We start from the raw sequence: 21,786 nt of genomic DNA on the forward strand, positions 1-21,786 counted from the left end.
CCTCTGCAGAGCCATCCTTGGTGGTCTTCCATCCACCATGTATAGGCCCTGCTTAGCTTCTGAGATCTAACAAGATCAGACTGTACCATGGAACTTTCCCTTATTAAGGTAAGGGATCAATAATTATGAAACTGGAAATTATGATGGTCCCATCTGACTAGATGATCAACAGAGTCTACTTGAACAGACCAACCTTATCTGTCGTCTGCAGTTCTTAGAATTTTCCACAGGAACATCTTAACCATTTTTTCCTTATCATGTGCATGAAAAAGCCACAGTTGCTAACTTGAAGCAACCTCCCTTCTCATTTCCTGCCAAGGGTGCCAACTACTTAAGAGGGACAACCATGTGCACAACCGCTGTGGGCCCATGAGGTTCCAGGGTGGGTTGTCGACCATCCTCATGGGGTGGTTTGTTTTAAAGACTTAAGATCATGTTGCAAGTCACATGGAGGAGCCATACAATCCATGAACAGTGTGTTGTGGTTTATATATGGAAGGCGTGAGGTCGCCGCTTGAAATTCACTCCTGCACAGCGCCTGCTTGGAAAAGCAATTTAAAGGGAACATCCCCTGTAAATGGCTTTTGCAAGTGAGTGTCATGTGGGAGAGGAGTTCAAGTGGTGAATTCACCTGGAAGGGGTGAGTTTGCCTCTTGGACTCCACTTCTGTGCAGTGCCAGCTTGCAAAAGCCATCTAAAGGGGATTTTTTATATATATGGCTTCTGGAAGATCTTCCTCCCCCCATTCTGCTGGGAGCAGCTCCCCTCTGCCAGTGGAAAGGAGGGAAGGAAGATCTCCCAGGTCCCCCTTCCATTCTGCTGGTCTCGGGGAGCTGCTCCTAGCAGAAAGGAGAGAGGGAAGATCCATGAACCTCACAAACCTGTTCATGAAGCATGTGACCTCAAGAACCACTAACGGGGACGAACCTCCATTTTCCTGGTTTGTGCCCATCCCTACTCCTCAGCTTCAACCCAACAGTCCTCAGACTAACTGAAATGAAGCCCTACCACTTCTGGATTTTGTTCCTTCCCTTCCCTTGCTTCTTTCTGTCTATTGAACCCTGTTTCTCCATTTCCACTCTTTATGCTGTGTGTCGCCACTTGAAACGTTTACATTTTGAAAGTGTGTCGTATGTTCCTCCGTCAGAGGCCAATCTTTGTATTTGATGTGGTTTCTGGACTCTTTCCTTCAAGCAGGACCTGACACCTTGACTGTGGGGACTGCAAGCAAGAAGAAAGGATCAAAGCATAGCAACAAAGCACTGGAAAAGAGAAGAGGTGAGTGTTGTAAGAAAAATGTGTGTGGCTGCATGTGTCTGTGAAAGCGTGTTTACCCGTGCCACCCACACTCTCCTCTCAGTTCGTGTGTCTCCTGAGTGTTGCCTCCTTACCAAAGGCAGAGGTGTAAGCTTGGAAATCACTAAGGCGCTGGCAGAGACATTCAAAGGTCTCTTCTTAAAATAAAACTTATCTTTATTATAGGAAAACATTCAGAGATTTACCTGGCAAGATGACCAGCAAGACGCTATGCCAGCCTGCCAACACAGTAGAATCCTATTTCCTAAATATTGATAGAATACACAGAAAAATAAACATGCAAGCAAAGTTTCCCCCACCCCAAGGCATGCAGAGAACTAGAGGCCTCTCGGGTTGACTCCAAATTCTCAGGAGGCTAAGCCCCTCCTGATCTTTCAGAAGCCAATGAAATTCTGTAGGACTTCACCAGTATTTATACCAAATGATCAAAGGAGTTCTTTTGATGATCATATCACAGTTGTAAATTAACATTTGGAAGTGGAAATTGCTTAACTGTAAATTGTTTCCTAGAAGTTGAAATTGTAAATTAGCTTCCTCACAACAAAAGTTCACACAATCTTATTTACTGGAAGGTGCTATTGTTTTCCTGATGTTCCCACCATTTGGGGCTACACTGTCCTTTGAAGCTATCAGAGGGCTCACTTCAAAGTTATCTTCTAAGGGGAAGTGGGGTATGTGAAATCTTGTTGCTTCTGAGTTAGCATTTTGGATTAGGGTCTGTCATTGCTCAAATGGCATTTCCTGACCAGCTGCAATTGTTATCACCTTTAAATTGTGGGTCACACACTTATAGAGACGTATATTGATTCAAAGCCCTGGGAATGGAATGTTTTGAACTTTTGCCGGGGTGACTGATAAAGAGATTTGTCTAGAACAAAGGGCTTGGAACAGGCCAGGCCTCCTTGCTGTTCTGCTAGCAAAGAAACAGAGACAGATATATGGATTTCATAAACTATTTGGTTCATTTTAAACCCAAACCTTCCATATTTCTAAAATTTCTGACCACAGTGAGTTAAGCAATTATGAAAATTCAGGCACAGGGAAAGGAAACGAGGGAGGTAGACTCTGTCCCTTTCAGTACTGGGTATCTACATGGCTTAAAATAAACACTTTTCCTTTAATTTATGGTAGCGGAATGTGCAGAGAAAGCTGCAGATGATTTCTGGGGACCCCAGACTGTTTTCAAGGCAAGAGACATTCCGAGGTGGCTTGCCATTGCTTCCTTCTGTAGGGCAACCCCGGATTCCCTTGGTCGTCTCCCATCCAAGTACTAACCAGGGCCGACCCAGCTTTGCAGCCAAGATCTGATAAGATCAGGCTAGCCTGGGACATTCAGGTGCAGACAGCTTTAACTTATATGGCACTGGAAATTAAGAAGGGGCCATAAAGTTAGAAAACCATCATTGGGCTATGTGGTATCCAGTATATTCCATGGAGATTCACATGAATGAAGCTTTGTCTTCTGGGCAGAAGCTGTGGCTGTGAGCTCTGTGAACTCACAGAGCTTGTTGTGAACTCACTAGGAAGGAGTTCCTTCCAGTAAAGCGAAGGTTCCTGACCTGAAGAAGCTGAAAAAGACAGAGAGAGATGCAGAGCAGGAACCTGTCCTGTCCTAGAAGACCGTGTCCCTTGTAGAGGTGAGCTGGCAGCAGCATGGGAGCTAGAAGAAGAAGAAGAAGAAATTGGATTTGTACCCCGCCCTTCACTACCCAAGGGAGTCTCAGAGTGGCTTACAAACTCCTTTCCCTTCCCCTCCCCACGACAGACACCCTGTGAGGTAGGTGGGACTGAGAGAGCTCTTGACAGGAACTGGTCTTTTTCAAGAACAGCTCTTATCAGAGCTAAGGCTTCCCCAAGGTCATCCAGCCAGGTGCAAGTGGAGGAGTGGGGAATCAAACCCGGTTCTCCCAGATTAGAGTCCGCGCACTTAACCACTACACCAAACTGGCTCTCGAAAGCCCCTGGCCTTCTCCTGCCAGACTCATGAGCCCAACCAAGACCTGGGGTGGATGCTCTCTGCTTGCAGCTTGTAGGCTGCTAGAGCAAAAGAACAACAACAGCAGCAGCATGTTGCAATGGAAAAACAAATAATTTCAATTCTTTGTATGGCCTAACCCTTTTCAGATTAATTTGTATAATAGTAACAAGAGCAGGGAGTAGGTGAGGGGAAAGACCTCAGCCTGAGACACTGGAGAGCCACAGCAGGTCTGAGCGGAGAATATCAACCCTGATGGACCAATAGTTGCATTCAGTATAACGCAGCTTCATGCATATTCAGCTTCACGTGTGAGAATAAGGACCCTTTCCTCCAGTTCTGGATTTTCAGATCTCTGATCAGCCTTGACTTATTTCTGTATAATAGTAACAAGCAGTTCCTGCAGCAAGAGAAAGTCTCCCTGGAATCTCCAGTTAATAAGAGCAGGCAGTAGGTGAGGGGAAAGACCTCAGCCTGAGACACTGGAGAGCCACAGCAGGTCTGAGTGGAGAATATCAACTCTGATGGACCAATAGTTGCATTCAGTATAACGCAGCTTCATGCATATTCAGCTTCACGTGTGAGAATAAGGACCCTTTCCTCCAGTTCTGGATTTTCAGATCTCTGATCAGCCTTGACTTATTTTTGCAAGACAAAGAAGGGAGAGAACCACAGAAATGTCACAGATAGGTAAAGGTAAAGGTTCCCTTGCTCAAAAGCCAGTCGAATCTCCATCTACTAAATATATTAATGCTAGTTCTTGATCATCATGTACTAGATGTAGTTTTTAAAATGAAAGATTACAGTATGAACTAGGTCTCCAATTCAACAGGGAAACTGCAAAAGGTAAGTTCCCAACAGGTAGCTCAATCCAAAATCCTATTTTAGGTCATTCTCTCAGTCCACCCTCATGTGTTGGGTCATATGATCCTTTACAGATTCCTTCCGAAAGCATGGTAGGTTTTCGTTTATAGACTGTAGCCAAAGTGACGTAATACAATATGAAGTAGGTCCAAAATTCAACAGGTAAGCCTCCAAAGTTCAACAGGTATTACAAAGCCACAACATGAATTAGGTCCCAAAGTTCAGCACAGGTAAGTTCTCAAAATTCAACAGGTAGCTCAATCCAACTCCATGTACTGGGCCATCAGCTCAGTCCAACCACATGTATTGGGTCATACCCTTTAAGGATTCCTTCCCGAAGCATGGCATGTTGTCATTTGTAAGGACAAACCTTACAAATGAAGATTGTGTCCAATTCCTTGCACAAACTTCACCATCCTGACAGATTGCTAGTTTCTTTCCATTTTGACAATACTTTCTCAAAGGTAAAATCACTTCTTAACAGCGAGCCATTGCAATACATGAACAAATGAACTTTTTACATTACAAAGAAATTATCTTCTAACCGTAGGCAGTGACTTACTGACTCATTTTTGCTTCATATGGGCACAGGACATTCGACTTTCTCTTTATAGATACTCTTTATCCAAAATCAAGAATGTATACAACACAACATATCAACTAAATTTTACACCATCATGAAGGAAAAGTGAATGCGCCCTGACCTGGATAGCCCAGGCAAGCCCGATCTTGTGAGATCTCAGAAGCTGAGCAGGGGTGACTCTGCCAAATACTTGGATGGGAGACCTCCTTGGAATACCAGCAGTTGGGAGGCAGGGGCAGGCTTTATTCAGCCACCTCTCTGAATCTCCTCCAGGCCTCCAGTGGGGGATAGTCACCAGAGGTTGCCATGACTTCCAGGTACACAAAAACACTCACACACACAAATCACAAATGGTGATTGCAAGCCCTTCTGGGCTCCTTCAGGTAGCTCCTGTGGAGGGGCAGCTTTCAATCCCCACACGTCCCTGGTTGGTGAACTCCACCCCTTCACTTCCCTGTCTGGGGGACACCTAAAGAAACTTGGTAGCTTCTGCTGCCACCGGAGACTCAGAGGATATTGCCCGCTAAACACCTCCATTGCCATTTCTGCCTGCTTGCTGATGCCTGCTGCTTCACTCCATTAGCTGGGCAAGGGGGAGAGTGACCAGAACCCTACACTTCCAAGCCATCACACTCTACTGTTGGCAAGCTGGCCCTCCCTGTTAGTTAAGAGCTGGGCCCATCATGGCTTGTGCATAGTCAAGGTGAAGAGCAACGGCCTTGAATTCAAACGGAATTCAAGCCACTCGGAGTACTGGTTGCATTTCTGGAGGCCTCACTTCAGAAAGGATGTGGACAGAAGGGAGCAGGTGCAGAAGAGAGTGACCAAGCCCTACAAAGAAAAGCTGAGGGCTTTGGGAATGTTCAGTCTGGAGAACAGGAGGTTGACGAGGGACAGGATGGCTCTCTTGAAGTATCTGAAGGGCTGTCCCTGAGAGGAGGGCAGGGAACTGTTCCTATTTGCAGCAGAGGAGAGGACTCGCAATCACGGGTTTAAATTATGGATGGAAAGGTACCAGATGGATATTAGGGGGTAGAAATTTACAGTAAGAGTAGTTCAGCAGTGGAGCTGGCTGCCTAGTGCTGAGCTCCCACTCATGGGCAGTCCTCAAGCAGCAGCTGGGCGAATATTTGTCAGGGATGCTTTAGGCTGATCCTGCATTGAGCAGGGGGTGGGACTAGATAGCTTGTATGGCCCCTCCCAACTCTGTGATTCTTTGATTCTATAATGTTGGCAGCAGACAGGACTCATGATCATGGGTTTAAATTATGGGTGGGAAGGTACCTTATGGATACCAGGGGGGAATATATGGTTCCTTCCACCTCTATGAATCTATGGAAATTAATCTCACCAGTTACCCATTTTCAAATCGAGTGAAGTCAGGCTGGAAACATTAGCCATTTATTCACAAAACAAGATTTGACTCACCCATTGTTTCCTTTCTCCTAGCAGAAGTGTCAAGACAAGAAGTGAAAACAAGGATCCACAAGGCAGAAACTGAGCATCACAACCAACATCACCTGGACAACCCTTCCCAGGATGGATGCTGCCCCAGAACATTTTAATAACCCTAATTATACTTACTCTTCTTTCCCAAATGACAGTAAAAGCTTTCTAGATAACTTTAGAAAAGTTACTTCTATCACTTTATTGGTCATCTCCATTTTCGGAGCCGTGGGGAACGGAACTGTCTTCTGGCTTCTCGGCTTCCGCATTAAGAGGAATCCTTTCATGACCTACATCCTGAACTTGGCAGTCGCTGATTTAGGGGTCCTCATATCAGTTATACCTAATAGAATAATATTTATGCTACAAGCAGACACATTGTATACTTCTGTTTTTGTCCGGTTTGTGTTCTTTTACCTGCTCCTATTAATGTACAGCGCTAGTCAATTTCTCCTGATGGCTATCAGCATTGACAGGTGTGTGGCCGTCTTCCTCCCACTTTGGCATCGATGCCACCAGCCACCGTATTTGTCCACCATTGTATGTCAACTAATATGGGTCCTCTCCATTCTGCTTAGTGCAATCACATGCACTCTCCAACGTCAAAGTCTAAATTTATATGTAACAAGAATTGAAAGATCTTACCAGTTTATTCTGAATGTTGTACTTTGCCTTCCGGTCATGGCGATTGCCACTGTGGCCCTCTTCATCAAAGTCTGTTTGAAAGCACAACAGCATCGGAGGGGGAGGCTTTTTACCATCGTCTTGCTCACCCTTTTCTTCTTCCTCCTCTTTGCATTTCCATTTAATGTCATGTACATCCTCTTTCTTCTTGGTTATTTACCCAAATACATACAATCCTGTACAGTTCTTTTAGCCAATTTAAATAGCAGTGTAAACCCAGTCATTTATTTCCTGGTTGGGAGGCAATGGAAGTCCAGGCATAGGGAGAGCATGAAGATGGTTCTCCAGAAGGTTTTCAAGGAGGAAGAAGGCTGTACAGAGGAAACCCCTGTTTAAAAATCCATGCACGATGCCATTCCTCGCGGCAAAAGCATCTTCCTTTGTCACAGGCAGATCCGACTGCGGTTTTCCATTGTGAAATGCACAAAGAAAACATGTACGCTTAGGACACATTCTGTTGCAAAGTCTTTCTCCTTCTCCTTCTCTTGGACCATCCCTGGCATCCTTGGAAGAGGAATCACACCACTTCAACTGGGGAGAAAGCATTAGAACTACAGCAGGGCCCTTTGGCCATCCTTTTTCCTTACCGTAAATACCTGAAACCCAGATTCGTTCCTCTCCCAGAGTTGAAACGAGCAATCCTCCTGTAGTTTTGTTCCATAAAGTATTTTGTGAGAGGAAATTCCTTTAACAATAGAGAAAAGCCAAGATGTCAGACTTGAGCCTCACCACTCAAGTCGATCGCCTTCCATTTCTAGACGTTCACAATCCCATTGATGAAAAGAGGTGGCCATAAATTGGTTATCCTTTTGGGGCTACAGGATTAAAAAATTAAATTAGTGGGCAAACTGTTACTGGTCCCTTGTGGCTAGAGCAACAAGTGAGACCAGCCCTAAAGGAACCTTTATAGAATCTCCTTTATCTACAGTTCTATACTGTACCACCAGGGATGCAAAACCACCAACTAGACGTAGTCATAGATGAATTCATTCCCTGTCTACCATGTACTACAAAATGTACTACAAAGTGAAGCCTTTTTATACATAAATTCCAAAAGGTTCATCCTCAAGGCTTAAACCAGTCTTTAGATCTTACCTCATTTTTGTAATCTTTTTCTAAAATTTGTTGTAATTCCACAGGTCCCTAACTTACTAATTTCTGGCACATGTCAGTAAGTATATAAGAAAAGGTTTCTCAGCATACAGACAAGAGGATCCCAGCTAGCTGTGAATCTTGTTAGGCTGAGTGTCATGTTTTTAAGAATTTGATTGGCAATTCCCTCTATTTTTTTCTTTTTTAACATTTTGTTTTATTGAAGAAAGAATTTTGTAATTTAACAACACCAAAAATCACTAATACTATTTAAAAAACAAAACTTAACTTGCATTCTTTATCTGCAATTAAAATTTACTTAACATTTATTAGCAGTCATGTGGATATTATAGTAAATTCATTTTGACCTTTTTCCAGCGTTATTTGATTAATAAACTGAAGGTTACAACAGACTGAAAACAACACAAGGTAGTTATATAGAAAAATATAATTACAATTTTTTTGTTAATTCCATTTTGTATTTTCTATACTATAACTGTTTTTCATCTTTGCACTTCTAGAATAATTTATTTCTTGTATTCTGTAAGACCTGAGAAAGGAAGGCAGAAATGACTCAACCCTGGCTCTTGCTGTCTCACTGATCTCCTGGATCCTCATTTTGTCTAGACTTTCATGTGAATCTATAACCCTATGGGGCAAACATTGTACTTTTGAAAATGATTTTTGAATCTCTGGTATTTAATTTACTTTACAATTATTGTGATTGTATAATAATGAAGTAGCATTATCAGGGGTAATTTCGTAGAAAAAGAGGTGCAGGAGCTCTTTAGCATAACTCAATAGCATAACTTATTTGCATATACCACACCCCCTGACATCACTGGACGTGTGTCAGAAGGCAATACCCACTGCTCAGGCTCCACTGGACTGTTTTGGTTTGCAAGCTATGGGGGGGGGGATGTGCAGATCTGTCCTCGCAGAGGAGGGAGAGCTTGTACCTGAATAAAACTTGGTCTTAAAGGTGCCACTGGACTGTTTTGGGGCGGGGGGGCTCTGCAACTTACCTGGCTGCTTCTTGCTCTGACTGAAGGCTGCTGCTGGGAGCAGGGGGTGGGGCTTGTTGCATGTGCCCGCTCCCTGGCCTCTTTACTGCCAGAGCTCCCCTCCTGTGCGCTCCTGCAGGGAATGACCCCTGAACATTATACATATCAATATAATGGAAACGGGGGGAAAACAAAAATGCTTGAATTAAGATTACATTATTGTACATTATGTGGTGCTTTAGTGTTCATATTTTCTACCATTTACACCTTGGGCCTCTTGTTGTATTCTTGAAAAGGAAACAAGCAAGTCCTTATCTGGCACCAGAAGAAAAACAGATTCAGCACCAGGCAAAGATCTGTTCAGTGATGGTCGAAGGTATACAGTATTCATAGACTTTATTTAACCTTTACATATCTAACATCTTTTAAAGCTGTGTATAGAAATATTGCTTTCTAAATGCACATGCCTTCTCCTGTGATTACATTCTGATGACAGGTTTTTTCTTTATTTCCTGTTGCAAGCCAAATGGTGAGGCCAAATGGCCTGAAACATTTAATAGCCATGCCATATACCACATTCCTTCACACGTTTATGTCAAGAGCCAGACCTGATGGCTCCTGGCTCTGGCTCACATGGAACATGTCACGTATACAATGAAGAAGCTAGAGACTGGGTCACCTGACTGCAGGAGGGGCCCCAAACTTCTAGCCAATCTTTACACACACCTGATGTGCAGCTATGACAACCAACAATTTGGCACACCCATGTCCACTTGTTATTGGCTGATGGCCACAGCTAATTATGACTAGGATTGGGGTATAATTCCATTGATCTCTATGGGAGGGAGCTCTCGTCTTGCTCTTCTCTCCCTTGTTTTTGGATGCTAACATTTGGCACAAAGAGCAACTTTTGTTACTGTGGATCTGTATCTCTGAACAGAGCTGGACTACATGCTTGTGCAAGATGGGATTCCTATTCAAAATCCCTTGGTATCTAGTTGTGCTGTCCCGCAATGGACTAAGTTGGACTTCTGAACCACTTGGTAAATATGAATCTGCTTAAATGTGTAGTAAGGGCAACTAGCCATAGGCTTTGTTATTTTGTATCCTCTAATAATCTGTTTGCTATGCTTTGTACTGAATAAAGATCATTCTTACTTGTAAATTGTCTCTGAGGCTGTAACTGAACTCCAAGGCTAAATCTTGTGCCTAGGCTGACCACACAGAAAAGCTACCACTGTGAGTGTAATAAGTTAAGTCCCAGATGCCAGCTAAGAGAATTGAATCTCTGCTCTGAAGCCATGTAAGGGACCCCGAAAAGATATTCTGGTGGCAAATTGTTGTGAAGACCAGAGAGAGTATAGACTATCTCGTGGTTTGTTGTTTAAAGTGCTGAAATACTGGATTCCCTCGCATCCCTGGACTGGGCTGAGTGGGCTAATCCTGTAGAAACTGTTTATTCCTGTGGCCATCAATTCTAGATAGGAACTCTGGGGCAAGTGATGCTTTGTATTCTTGGTGCTTGTGGGGGCAACAGTGGGGGGGCTTCTAGTGTCCTGACCCCACTGCTGGACCTCCTGATGGCACCTGCTATTTTTGGCCACTGTGTGACAGAGTGTTGGACTGGACGGGCCATTGGCCTGATCCAACATTGGCTTCTCTTGTGTTCCTATGTTAATACATCCTCTGGCCGTGAATTCCACATTTTAATCCCTCTCTGTGTAAAGCAGTGTTGCTATTGTCTGTCCTTTCAATAACATGTGAAAATGAAGCATGAAGCAGGTTTTCCATTGGGGTAATTCCCCCTGCCACTGAAGGTTATTCATCCAAAAAGCTGAAGGCAACCAGCAAGCCATGGAATGCCAGATATCTACAAAGTACACCTCCCCAATCATAGAAAAACTGGTCCTGCATGGGAGCATCGTTCATCACAGTAATATTTCCTGGACATGTGAAGATGAACTGGCAATGTGTTTTTCCATGGGCAAATGCAGAACAAAGCGCTCAAAAGTGGCCAGTCGCTTTGCAGAAAATTAACTCTCTGCCTCCAAAAGTAGAAGAGAGGTCCCAGTTTTCGAATGCCTCCCATGACCTTGTCCATCAAGGTCAGTATTGTCCACTCAGACTAGCAGCAGCTCTTCAGGGTCTCGGGCTGAGGTCTTTCACACCACCTACCGCCTGGTCTTTTTAAACAGGAGATGCCATTTTAGTGAGGGCGTGTTCAGGGGCAAACCTAGGGGCGGAGCTGGGGTGGAGCCAAAAGAGACAGAGGGCCACAGGCAGCCCCAGGAGTCCAGGGCAAAGCTGGCATCAAAACACTGTTCTTTCTAAGCGCATCGACCACACTTACATAGAAGAAAGCATCGATATGTTCTATGAGATTTAGTCTCAGGCTAGCATGCTGAGTATTGCAGCCTTTGGTCTGTGCCAGTTGATGCTTCATTATGTGTGTTTTTTTAATAATATGCTTTATAAATTTCTAAGATATACATGGATAGGGGAAGAAAGGAAACAAAAGTAATAAGTCTTCTTCATGTAACTCTTCTCCACTTATCATTTCATATTGCAAAAGGATAGACTGAAGTTTTAAACGTTCATAAAGGCTTCTGCATACTATAAGATCAAAAAGTTCATATCTTTATATATCTCTCATCTCCAGTCATAAAAAGTTGCTTCATTATGTTTGTGTAGGTAAGTAGATCAAGGAGGAAAGGTGGCATTGTACAATCTGATCTTGTCAGATCTTGTAACCTAAGCAGGGTCAGCCTGGGCTAGTGCGTGGATGGGAGACCAACAGGGCTCTTCTTTTTTTCTTCTTTTTTTAAACATTTTATTGTACAGATATATTTTAAAAAAACCAAATAAGAAATTTTGCATAACATTTCACTCTTTTTATATGGAGGATTGGCTACATTAGGGGTGTGTCGCCTAATATGCAAAGGAGTTCCTGCTACAAAAAAGAGCCCTGGAGACCACAAAGGAAGATGACAGAGGAAGGCCCATAAGTCAGCTGTAACTTGATGGAACTTTACAGACACACACACATCTGTGGATTGGGTGGAGCACCAACATCACAGTTCTCCTAAGACATCAAAAACCCTCCGGCTGGCACAGGGAGTGTTACATACCCTGAAATATCTCACAGAGTGGTTGGTTTCCCCTTCCTACCAACTGCCAATATGCTTTCCCCCAAAGTGCCATTTAAGGCATAAGTGACAAGAGTCTCCTCCTCCTCCTCAGTTCACTGATGACTATCTTGACCACCAACCACAGAACATTTTTTTTTTCATCTTTGCGTGCGATGCTGCCAAACAGATTGAGCAATAAGGAAGAAAAGACCAGGTCTCCTGCAGATTTTAAAAGAATGTTGGTGCCACACCAAATGCTTCCTAATTCTTGGAGAATGAAAGAGACTTTCTGAAAAACCTTCCCATTATCTTCTCTTCCAGCACACGTCACTGTTGCCATCTTTAAAGGTTGCTGGTCTGCAACACTTCACAGGTATGTCAATGTTTTGACTTGAAGTTTCTTTATTCTCAAAGACTTCTCCTTCTTGGTCTGTACAGAAAGTAGGCACTGTCTTCTCCAAAGTCCATCTCCCATACACTACTGTTTCTTGCCTACAATTTTTCTTTCTTACATTCCATGCCTGGAATGCCCTTCCAAAGTAGCAAGAGATCACACAGTCAAGACAGAAAAGCGAAGAATGAAGAACAGCTGTGTACAACTACTCTAATGCAATATAACAGTCCGTACATTCATGTTGATGTACACAGTTATGCTTCATTCTTAGCTTTCCATCAGTACAACTGTCCGTTATCTTCTCTTGTTTTAAAGAATGGAAAGGTATAACTTCTCTCTTGCTTTTCCTTTGTAACAGCTCGTATTTTCCATAACTTGACTTGCATCTGGCACAGTGCCCTCTTTCCTTTCCAGCTTTCCAACTTCCATCCAGGAAGACCATGCATTTCTTCCACTTCTGTGTGCCCTGTGGTAAACATGGTGCAAGTAATACACTGTGAGGATGAGAAAGAGGGGGAAAGGAGCATCATGCAGTGGGGATGTCCAGGAGTCTTTAGAGGGGGGAAGAGAACTTGGGCATGGTGGCAGTGCTCAGAATAAATGGCGATAGAACTGACTTCAGTCAGGGCAATGCTGACTGAAACCAGCAAGCAGTTTAATCTAAGGTGGCTTCATATGTGTAAGATAATTATCAGTATTTTGATTCAGGAAATCTCTCACTTGGGTGGGCAAAGCTAAACAAGGTGTCTCAGACCATATGTGTGTGCGTGCATGTGTATTTCCGTTACTGCATCATAAATATCATATATGCTTTAGTTCAGCGAGACTCACTCAGTGGCTGCCTTCTACTGAAGCTGCCTTCTACTGAATCAGACTCCTGGTCCATCAAGGTCAGTAGTGCCTGTTCTTGGACAGGGCATTGGTGGTTCTTCTTTCCTGCCAAAGGATGCCTTAAGAGGGACAATCAGGTTCACAGTCTGCATTCTCCAACTACAGTAGTTACATTTGAGTTATCACCTTTGTTAATATTATCTAGTTGGGAGCCCATTTATGTGGATCGTTATACACCAGACTGTGAACCTTTTTTGGGTCCATGAGACTCATGTGATATTGTCCTTTTTGTGATGTCATCTTAACCATTTTTTTCTTATTGTGTGCATGAAAAAGCCACAGTCGCTAACTGGAAACAACCTCCCTTCTCGTTTCCTGCCAAAATGTGCCAACTACTTAAGAGGGACAATCATGTTCACAACTGCTGTGGGCCCCAGAAGATTCCAGGGTGGGGCATCATGATGGTTGCAGACCATCCCCCTGCAGTGGTCTGTTTTAAATCGTTGTTCAGAGGCCACATGGAATACCTGTACAATCCACAAGCAGTGTATACTTGATTGTAGGTTCTATATGGGGGGGAATGATAACACAACTTGGAGGAGCTTCATGGGAACAGACTGGGAGAGGCAGTTCTTCAAGTATATGGACCCCCAAGTCATGAAAGGCTTTAATTGGATCCAGAAACTATTCAGCAGCCACTGAAGAGACATCAGGATAGGAGTACAATGGTCCCACTGGCTAGCTCTAGGTCACAGAGGAGCTGCTGCATTTGACTCCAGCTGCAGTTGCCAGTCTTCACATAGTCTGATGCAGTAATCTAGCCTTGAGGCATGGATCAGCATGGCCAGATAAGAGTCCTGCAGAGAGGGAGGGACAGTTTCCTAACTAGATGTAGCTGGAAAGAAAGCATTTTTCACTGTCACAGACACCTCTTTCTCTGACACTAGACCGGGATCCAGCATGACTCCCAAACATGGAATCTTCCAGCAAAAGCTGCACACCATTGATGGCAGTAAGATCAGTGTTCCAGAGACCGTTGCTTTTATCCCTGTGGAGTCACAGTGACCTTAGAGGAAAAATCCCCCACAAGAACCATTCTGTCAAAAAGCACTTGCTCTAACTATCATTAGTCAACAGGGTATCTCAGTAGATGGAATGTGGCTCACAGCTTGTCTCGTGGCAGGAAGAGACATACTTGTCATGTGTGATGTGAAAGACTCTCTAGCTCATTGGAGTTCAAGGCTACCATTGTCCCCTGTTCTAAACTCCATTTCTCTGTGATGATTAATGGTATCATGCAACGATAAGGAGCCACCTTGTGCAACATCAGGAGATGGCCTCAGCCTCTCTGCCATGTTGTTGGCTATCCAGAGGAACTGGTTGGCCAATGTGTGAGACAGCTTGCTGGACTAGATGGAAGACCTCGGGCTCTGTGCCATTTTGTTGGCTTTCCAGAGGAACTAGTTGGGCACTTTTTGAAACAGGATGCTGGACTAGATGGACCATTAGTCTGATCCAGTCGGGCTCTTCTTGTTCTTGTGAAGGCCTTGGCCTCTATGCCATGTTGTTTTCTGTCCAGAGGAACTGGACCATTGGTCTGATCCAGCAGGGCTCTTGTTCTTGTGAGGGCCTCGGCCTCTGTGCCATTTTGTTGGCTTTCCAGAGGAACTGGTTGGCCACCGTGTGAAACAGGATGCCTGACAAGAAGGACCATTGGTCTGATCCAGCAGAGCTCTTCTTACCTTCTCATGCTATGTTCATGCAACAAAGGATGGCTTCTTCACTGCGGAGTACTCATGGCTTACTGACTAGGGCATCGGACTAGCATTTGGGAGACTTAGATTCAAATCCCCATGCTGCCATGGATGTTTGTGTTGGAAATGTATGTGTTTACAAAGTCTGATTCAGTCATTATGGGGTTAACTTGTATTCCTAGTTTGCTATTGTTTAGACTGACCTGGAAGGGATACCTGGCACTGAGCCAATGGGGAATTAGCCCGGGAAAAGTAACTTCTACTTTGATGCAGATTGGTCATTTGTTTCAGGTGACTTCCTTTCTAGGGGTCAAGAAGAAGGAGAGAATTTCTCCATTACGTGTGTGCTTGTTTTGTCTGTAGGCGGCATAGAAATGTAGCTCTTAGTGTTATGTTGATTTGTAGCAATCCCGTGAACCCTTTTCCCTTAGAATAAAGTATTTTTAAAAGCAAAGAACTCTCTTCTTTCCAATAGAGCAAGATCCATCAAATAGTCTATTAAACAATTTTTTTACTATTTTACAACAGTTTGTTGGGACACAGGCAAACCCAACTAGCAATGTTATTTTTTGACTCAAAATCCAAACAAAAGCAATTGATTCCTAGCAGAGAAAGCACTTGGTTTGCTGTAGAACCCACAGAAACCTCAATAACTATATTTCATCATATGCAAGATGAAGGTTTTCCCCCCCAAGGATTACCGTAAAGGGGGGGGGATATCTTACACTTCTGTTTTTTAGGAGATGAGTCATCGGCCTTGCAAGGAAATAAGGTAGTTTTTCAGCCCCCGCCCAATACACCCAGCCTCAGCAGCTGATCCATCCCTCACTCTTTGTTTCTGCTCTTCCCCCGTTCCACCACTGAGGATCTGGAGGAGGCATACCAGACCTCCCCATCACACCATCCCTACTACCACCAGGGGTCATTTCCTGCAGGAGCACACAGGAGCGGAGCTCCGGCAGTAAAGAGTCCAGGGGGCGGGCACATGCAACAAGCCCCACCCCCTGCTCCCAGCAGCCCTCGGTCAGAGCAAGAAGCATCCAGGTAAGTTGCAGAGCTCCCCCTGACCCCCCCGGTCCAAAACAGTCCAGTGGCACCTTTAAGACCAGGTTTTATTCAGGCACAAGCTCTTCCTTCTCTGTGAGGACGGATCTGCATGTTCCACCCCCCCAATAGCTAGCAATCCAAAACAGTCCAGTGGAGCCTGAACGGTGGGTGTTGCCTTCTGACACACTTCCGGTGATGTCAGGGGGTGTGGCATATGCAAATATGTTATGCTAATGAGCTTTCCTAATGAGCTCCTGCACGTCTTTTTCTACAAAATGACCCCTGACTACCACCACCACAAAAGAACCCTGTGAGGTGGACCAGGCTGAACGACTGGCCCTGGGTGACCCAGATGGCAGGATCTTGGCTCAGGGGGAAGGGGGTCTGAACCAGGCTCTCCCAGATCCCCCCACCCCCAGTTCTCATCCCTCCTGCAGTTCCCACAGAAGCGGTGAGGCTGCGGGAAGGCCTGACGGAGAGGCTGTTTCTAAAACCTCCAGGGGGTGCTTTTTGTCCTCCCGTGAACCCTTTTCTCTTACAGGCTGAGAAGAAGTGGGGGGAGAAGGGACGTTGCTGTCCCCCACCTGCCCTGACACTCCCTCTGCCTCCCTGCCCGGCAGCAGTTCAGATGCGTGGCTGTGACATCAGCACCCCTGTTTCCCTTGGCTCCTCCTCTCACTCCCGAGGCCGGGAGGTCTTTTCCGCTCAGAGCAGCATGCACAAGACCGCTCAGTTTGGTGTCGTGGTTAAGTACGCAGACTCTAATCTGGGAGAACCGGGTTTGATTCCCCACTCCTCCACTTGCACCTGGCTGGATGACCTTGAGCAAGCCATAACTCTGGCACAGCTGTTCTTGAAAAAAGAACAGTTTCTGTCAAGAGCTCTCTCAGTCCCACCTACCTCACAGGGTGTCTGTTGTGGGGAGGGGGAAGGGAAAGGAGTTCGTAAGCCACTCTGAGTACTGTGTGCAGTTCTGGAGGCCTCGCTTCAAACAGGATGTGGACAGAATGGGAAGGGGGCAGAGGAGAGAGAAGAGTATGATGAGGGCCTGGAGACCGAGCCCTGTGAGGAAAGGCTAGGGGACTTGGGAATGTTCTGTCTGCAGAAGAGGAGGTTGAGGGGGGACAGGATTTCTCTCTTGAAGTATTTGATGGGCTGTCACTTAGAGGGCAGGGAGCTGTTCCTGTTGACAGCAGAGGAGAAGACTTGCAATCACAGGTTTGAATAATGGACGGTAAGGTACTGGATGGATATTGGGGGGATATAAAGTAAGAGTAGTTCTGCAGTGGAGTTGGTGGCCTTGCGAGGTGGTAAGCTCCCCCTCATGGGCAGTCTTCAAGCAGCACCTGGACGAACGCTTGTCAGGGATGCTTTAGAAACCAAAAAAGGAGAGGAACCAGCGTACAAGAATTAGTATAAAACACAAGAGATCGCTGGTTGATATTTTTTTAATGCCACATTCACTGTCAGTAACTGGATGAAGCCTATGTATTCTTACAAGAATCAACACAAATACAGAAAAAAATATAATCACAATAGTAAGGTAAAGGTAAAGGTTCCCTTTCTCGAAAGCCAGTCGAATCCGACTCTAGGGTTGTGGTGCTCATCTCCGTTTCAAAGCCGAAGAGCCAGCGCTGTCCGAAGACGTTTCCGTGGTCATGTGGCCGACATGACTAAACACCAAGGCGCACGGAACGCTGTTACCTTCCCACCGAAGTGGTACCTATTTATCTACTTGCAATTTCTTGCTTTCAAACTGCTAGTACAAAGAAGTAAAGTCCCAAAAATTTCAACGTGCCTCACTCCTGTTGTATAATAATTTCATAGTCCGACTTGACATGCATTCATCAGGGAGTGGACTCATATAGTTCCAGGAGGAACCAAATAATCTAGAAATCCATAAGCCATGAGCGATGCGTAGTCCGGATGCAAGCTGCCGCGTTTTGAATCATTCTTTTTCAAATCCAAGAGGCTATAGTGGGACCAAATCTCAGCAGTAACACATGCAGAGATCAATTTAATCAATCACAAAGGATCATGGGTCCTTATTATATAACAGGAGTGAGACACATTGAAATTTTTGGGACTTTACTTTTCTACACCTTTGTTATTATATGTTTCTGCATTTGTGTTGTTTCTTGTAAGCATGGACTGCTTCAAGAGAGAATTAAATAAGCATATGGAGCAGAGGTCCATCAGTTGCTATTAGCCACAAGGTATAGATAGGGGCTCTGGGGCAAGTGATCCTCTGTCTTCTTGGTGCTGGGGGGGGTCAACAGTGGGAGGGCTTCTAATGTCCTGGCCCCACTGGTGGACCTCCTGATGGCACCTGGTATTTTTGGCCACTGTGTGAAACAGAGTGTTGGACTGGATGGGCCTTTGGCCTGATCCAACATTGGCGTCTCTTATGTTCTTATGTTCTTTCTTAGGCTTCATCCAGTTACTGACAGGGAACCTTTAGAGGCAGACTCTGCATTGACCAGGGGGTTGGGCTAGATGGCTCCTATGGTTCCTTCCAACTCTGTGATGCTATGAAATTAACCTCACCGGTAGCCCATTCTCAAATCGGGTGAAGTCAGCCTGAAAGCTTTAGCTGTTCATTTGCAAAAGGTTTGAATCATCCCTTGTTTCCTTTCTCCTAACAGAGATGTGAAGACAAGTCAAGACCCAAATCCCAAAAGAAGAAATCGAGCAGCATGACCAATATCAGCCTGACAACCCTTCCTATTATGGACGACGTCCTGGATCGTTCTCATAACCCTAATTATACTAACTGTTCTTCCCCATGTGGAGAAGAGCGTTCCGATAACTTTAGAGATACTGTTGTAGAAGTCATTTCTATCACTGGATTGGTCATCTCCATTTTCGGAGCCGTGGGGAACGGGATTGTCATCTGGCTTCTCGGCTTCCGCATCAAGAGGAATCCTTTCAGCACCTACATCCTGAACTTGGCTGTGGCTGATTTTGGGGTCCTCCTATCAATTATGCCTCACAGAAGAATATTTATTCTAAAACCAGAAATATCATTTATTTCTATTCCTGCCATGCTTGTGTTTGTTTTCCTGTTCCTATCCTTGTACAGCGCTAGTCAATTTCTCCTGACGGCTATCAGCATTGACAGATGCGTGACCGTCTTCTTCCCACTTTGGCATCGATTCCACCGGCCACCGCATTTGTCCCCCATCGTATGTGCACTAATATGGGTCGTCTCTGTCTTGCTTAGTGCAATTACCTGCTATCTCAGCGGTCTACATCCATATGAATCAAAACTTGAAGAATTTTTCCAGTTGATTTTGAACTCCGTGATTTGCCTCCCAATCATGACGATTGCCACTGTGTCCCTGTTCATCAAAGTCTGTTTGAAAACACGGCAGCGTCAGAGGGGAAGGCTTTTGACCATCGTCTTGCTCACTGTTCTCTTCTTCCTTCTCTTTGCGTTTCCATTGAATGTCACGTACATGCTCGCTAAACTTGGCTATTTACCAGGATACATGTCAGCTATTGCGCTTCTATCAGCTGGTTTAAATAGCGGTGTAAACCCATTCATTTACTTCCTGGTTGGGAGGCAATGGAAGTCCAGACGTTGGGAGAGCTTGAAGATGATCCTCCAGAAGGTTTTCAAGGAGGAAGAAGACTCTGCGGGGGAAACCCCAGGTGAAAGCCGGGTATGATGCCATTCCTAGATTAAGCTGTGGTTTTCCATTGTAAAATGCACAAAGAAGACCTGTACGGTTAGGACACATTCTGTTGCAAAGTCTTTTTTAAAAATGAAATCTCCTTCTGCAGACAGTCCCTGGCATCCTTTGAAGGGGAATCACACCACTGCAATTGGGAAGAGAGAGATTCAAACTCTAGCAGGGCCCTTTTGTAATCCTTCTGGATCTTAGGAAAAACTTTTTTTACAGTAGGAGTTGTGGAACTCTGGAATCAGCTGCCTCTGGAGGTGGTGGGCTCCCCCTCACTGGCAGTCTTCAAGCAGCGGCTGGACAAACACTTGTCAGGGATGTTCTAGGATGATTCTGCATTGGGTTGGACTAGGTGGCCTGTGTGGCCCCTTCCAACTCTGTGATTCTTTGAATCTGTAAGGACACAAGAGAAGCCATGTTGGGTCAGACCAATAGCCCATCCAGTCCAACATTCTAAAACAATTTAAATATAAACTTGCATGGTGTTTGAGGTTATAAGATAACTAGTTAGCCAAGAATGTGCCTCTTTATCAAGTGAGACAGCTAGCCATTAAGAGATGATTTTAAAAACGTGTAATTATGGGAAATTGAATTTATTGGGGTTGTTCTTCTTAGAAGGAGCTGCTTGTTTGTGACTAGACGTAGGCCCGAACCAGGAAAATGAAGGTTTGTGAAGGTTGTTCGTGGGGTCTTCCAAACAATGTACCACAAACCTCCATGAACCTTCTTGTTTAATGAACTGGTTCGTGATTCGTGATGTACTGTGGGGAGTACTTCTTTCTCCACCGTCTCTATCTCTGCATAATTTTGCCAGTTTGGTGTAGTGGTTAAGTGCGCGGACTCTAATCTGGGAGAACCAGGTTTGATTCCCCACTCTTCCACTTGCACCTGGCTGGATGACCTTGGGCAAGCCGTAGTTCTGATAAGAGCTGTCCTTGAAAAAGAGCAGTTTCTGTCAGAGCTCTCTCAGCCCCACTTACCTCACAGGGTGTCTGTTGAGGGGAGGGGAAGGGGAAGGAGTTTGTAAGCCGCTCTGAGACTCCTTTGGGTAGTGAATAAGCCATTTTAGGGGATTTTTAAAAGGCTTTTGCAGGCCACATCACCTCCACCTTCACCTTCTGGCATTGCCTTCTGCGTTCACTTGCGAGTCCTGCTGCTACTGCTGTGCCACTTGCAAAACTCATTTAAAGGTATCCCTTTAAATGCCCTTTGCAAGCCGTTTGCAGGGAGGGCGGGATACAAATTGAATAAATAAATAAGTAAGTAAATCATGCCACCACCAACATGAACCACTTAAAACTCCCAAAGCCACCTGGGAGGTTCACGGGAGGTCCGTGACGGCGGAATCACATGAACCTCGGTTCATGAATGATGAAACGGGCTCGGTTCATCAGGAATTTTGGTTTATAATTCAATTCATGCCCATCCCTACTTTTTATATTTGAGTATAAATTATATTTGAGATCAAATCAGTCAATCCTAAAAGAAATCAACCCTGACTGTTCCCTGGAAGGCCAGATAATGAAACTGAAGCTCAAATACTTTGGCCACCCAATGAGAAGGGAGCACTCCCTGGAGAAGACCCTGATGCTGGGAAAGATTGAAGGTCAAAGAAGACGGGGACGGCAAAGGATGAGATGGTTAGACAGTGTCATCGATGCAACGAACATGAAATTGAGCAAACTTCAGAGGATGGCGGAAAACAGGAGGGCCTGGCGTGATCTGGTCCATGGGGTCACGAAGAGTCGGACTCGACTGTGCGACTGAACAACAACAACAAGATACTTTGATGGACTCATGTAATTACTCTGCTTTAATTATTTATGAAACAGTAATGGACGGTATACATTTTTGCTGAGATAATGCATGTTAAAGGTACATATACTTATATGGTAATAAAGTATAAAACAAAAGCAAAGATTCTTTAATATTTTATTCTGTACTATAACCATAACAAACCAAAAAAAAGTTCTTAAGAACA

General features: G+C 44.7%; 1 protein-coding gene and 1 pseudogene across 1 annotated transcript; both read left to right on the forward strand.

Moving 5' to 3' along the window:
• The first annotated feature begins 6,570 nt into the window (after positions 1-6,570).
• On the forward strand, positions 6,571-14,383 carry LOC107119367 (annotated as a pseudogene).
• A 4,432-nt stretch (positions 14,384-18,815) lies between these two features.
• LOC107119368 (proto-oncogene Mas-like) lies at positions 18,816-19,790 on the forward strand. The gene has a single exon (XM_015421831.1). The coding sequence runs from the start codon at positions 18,816-18,818 to the stop codon at positions 19,788-19,790; it is 975 nt and encodes a 324-aa protein (XP_015277317.1).
• Positions 19,791-21,786: the final 1,996 nt, after the last annotated feature.

Source organism: Gekko japonicus, unplaced genomic scaffold (assembly GCF_001447785.1).
Source record: "Gekko japonicus isolate JY-2015 unplaced genomic scaffold, Gekko_japonicus_V1.1 scaffold6793, whole genome shotgun sequence".
Taxonomy (NCBI): domain Eukaryota; kingdom Metazoa; phylum Chordata; class Lepidosauria; order Squamata; family Gekkonidae; genus Gekko; species Gekko japonicus.

What these genes read in the sequence shown, in the direction of transcription:
- LOC107119368 (XM_015421831.1), top strand. Translation starts at nt 18,816, where the DNA reads ATGACCAATATCAGCCTGACAACCCTTCCTATTATGGACGACGTCCTG.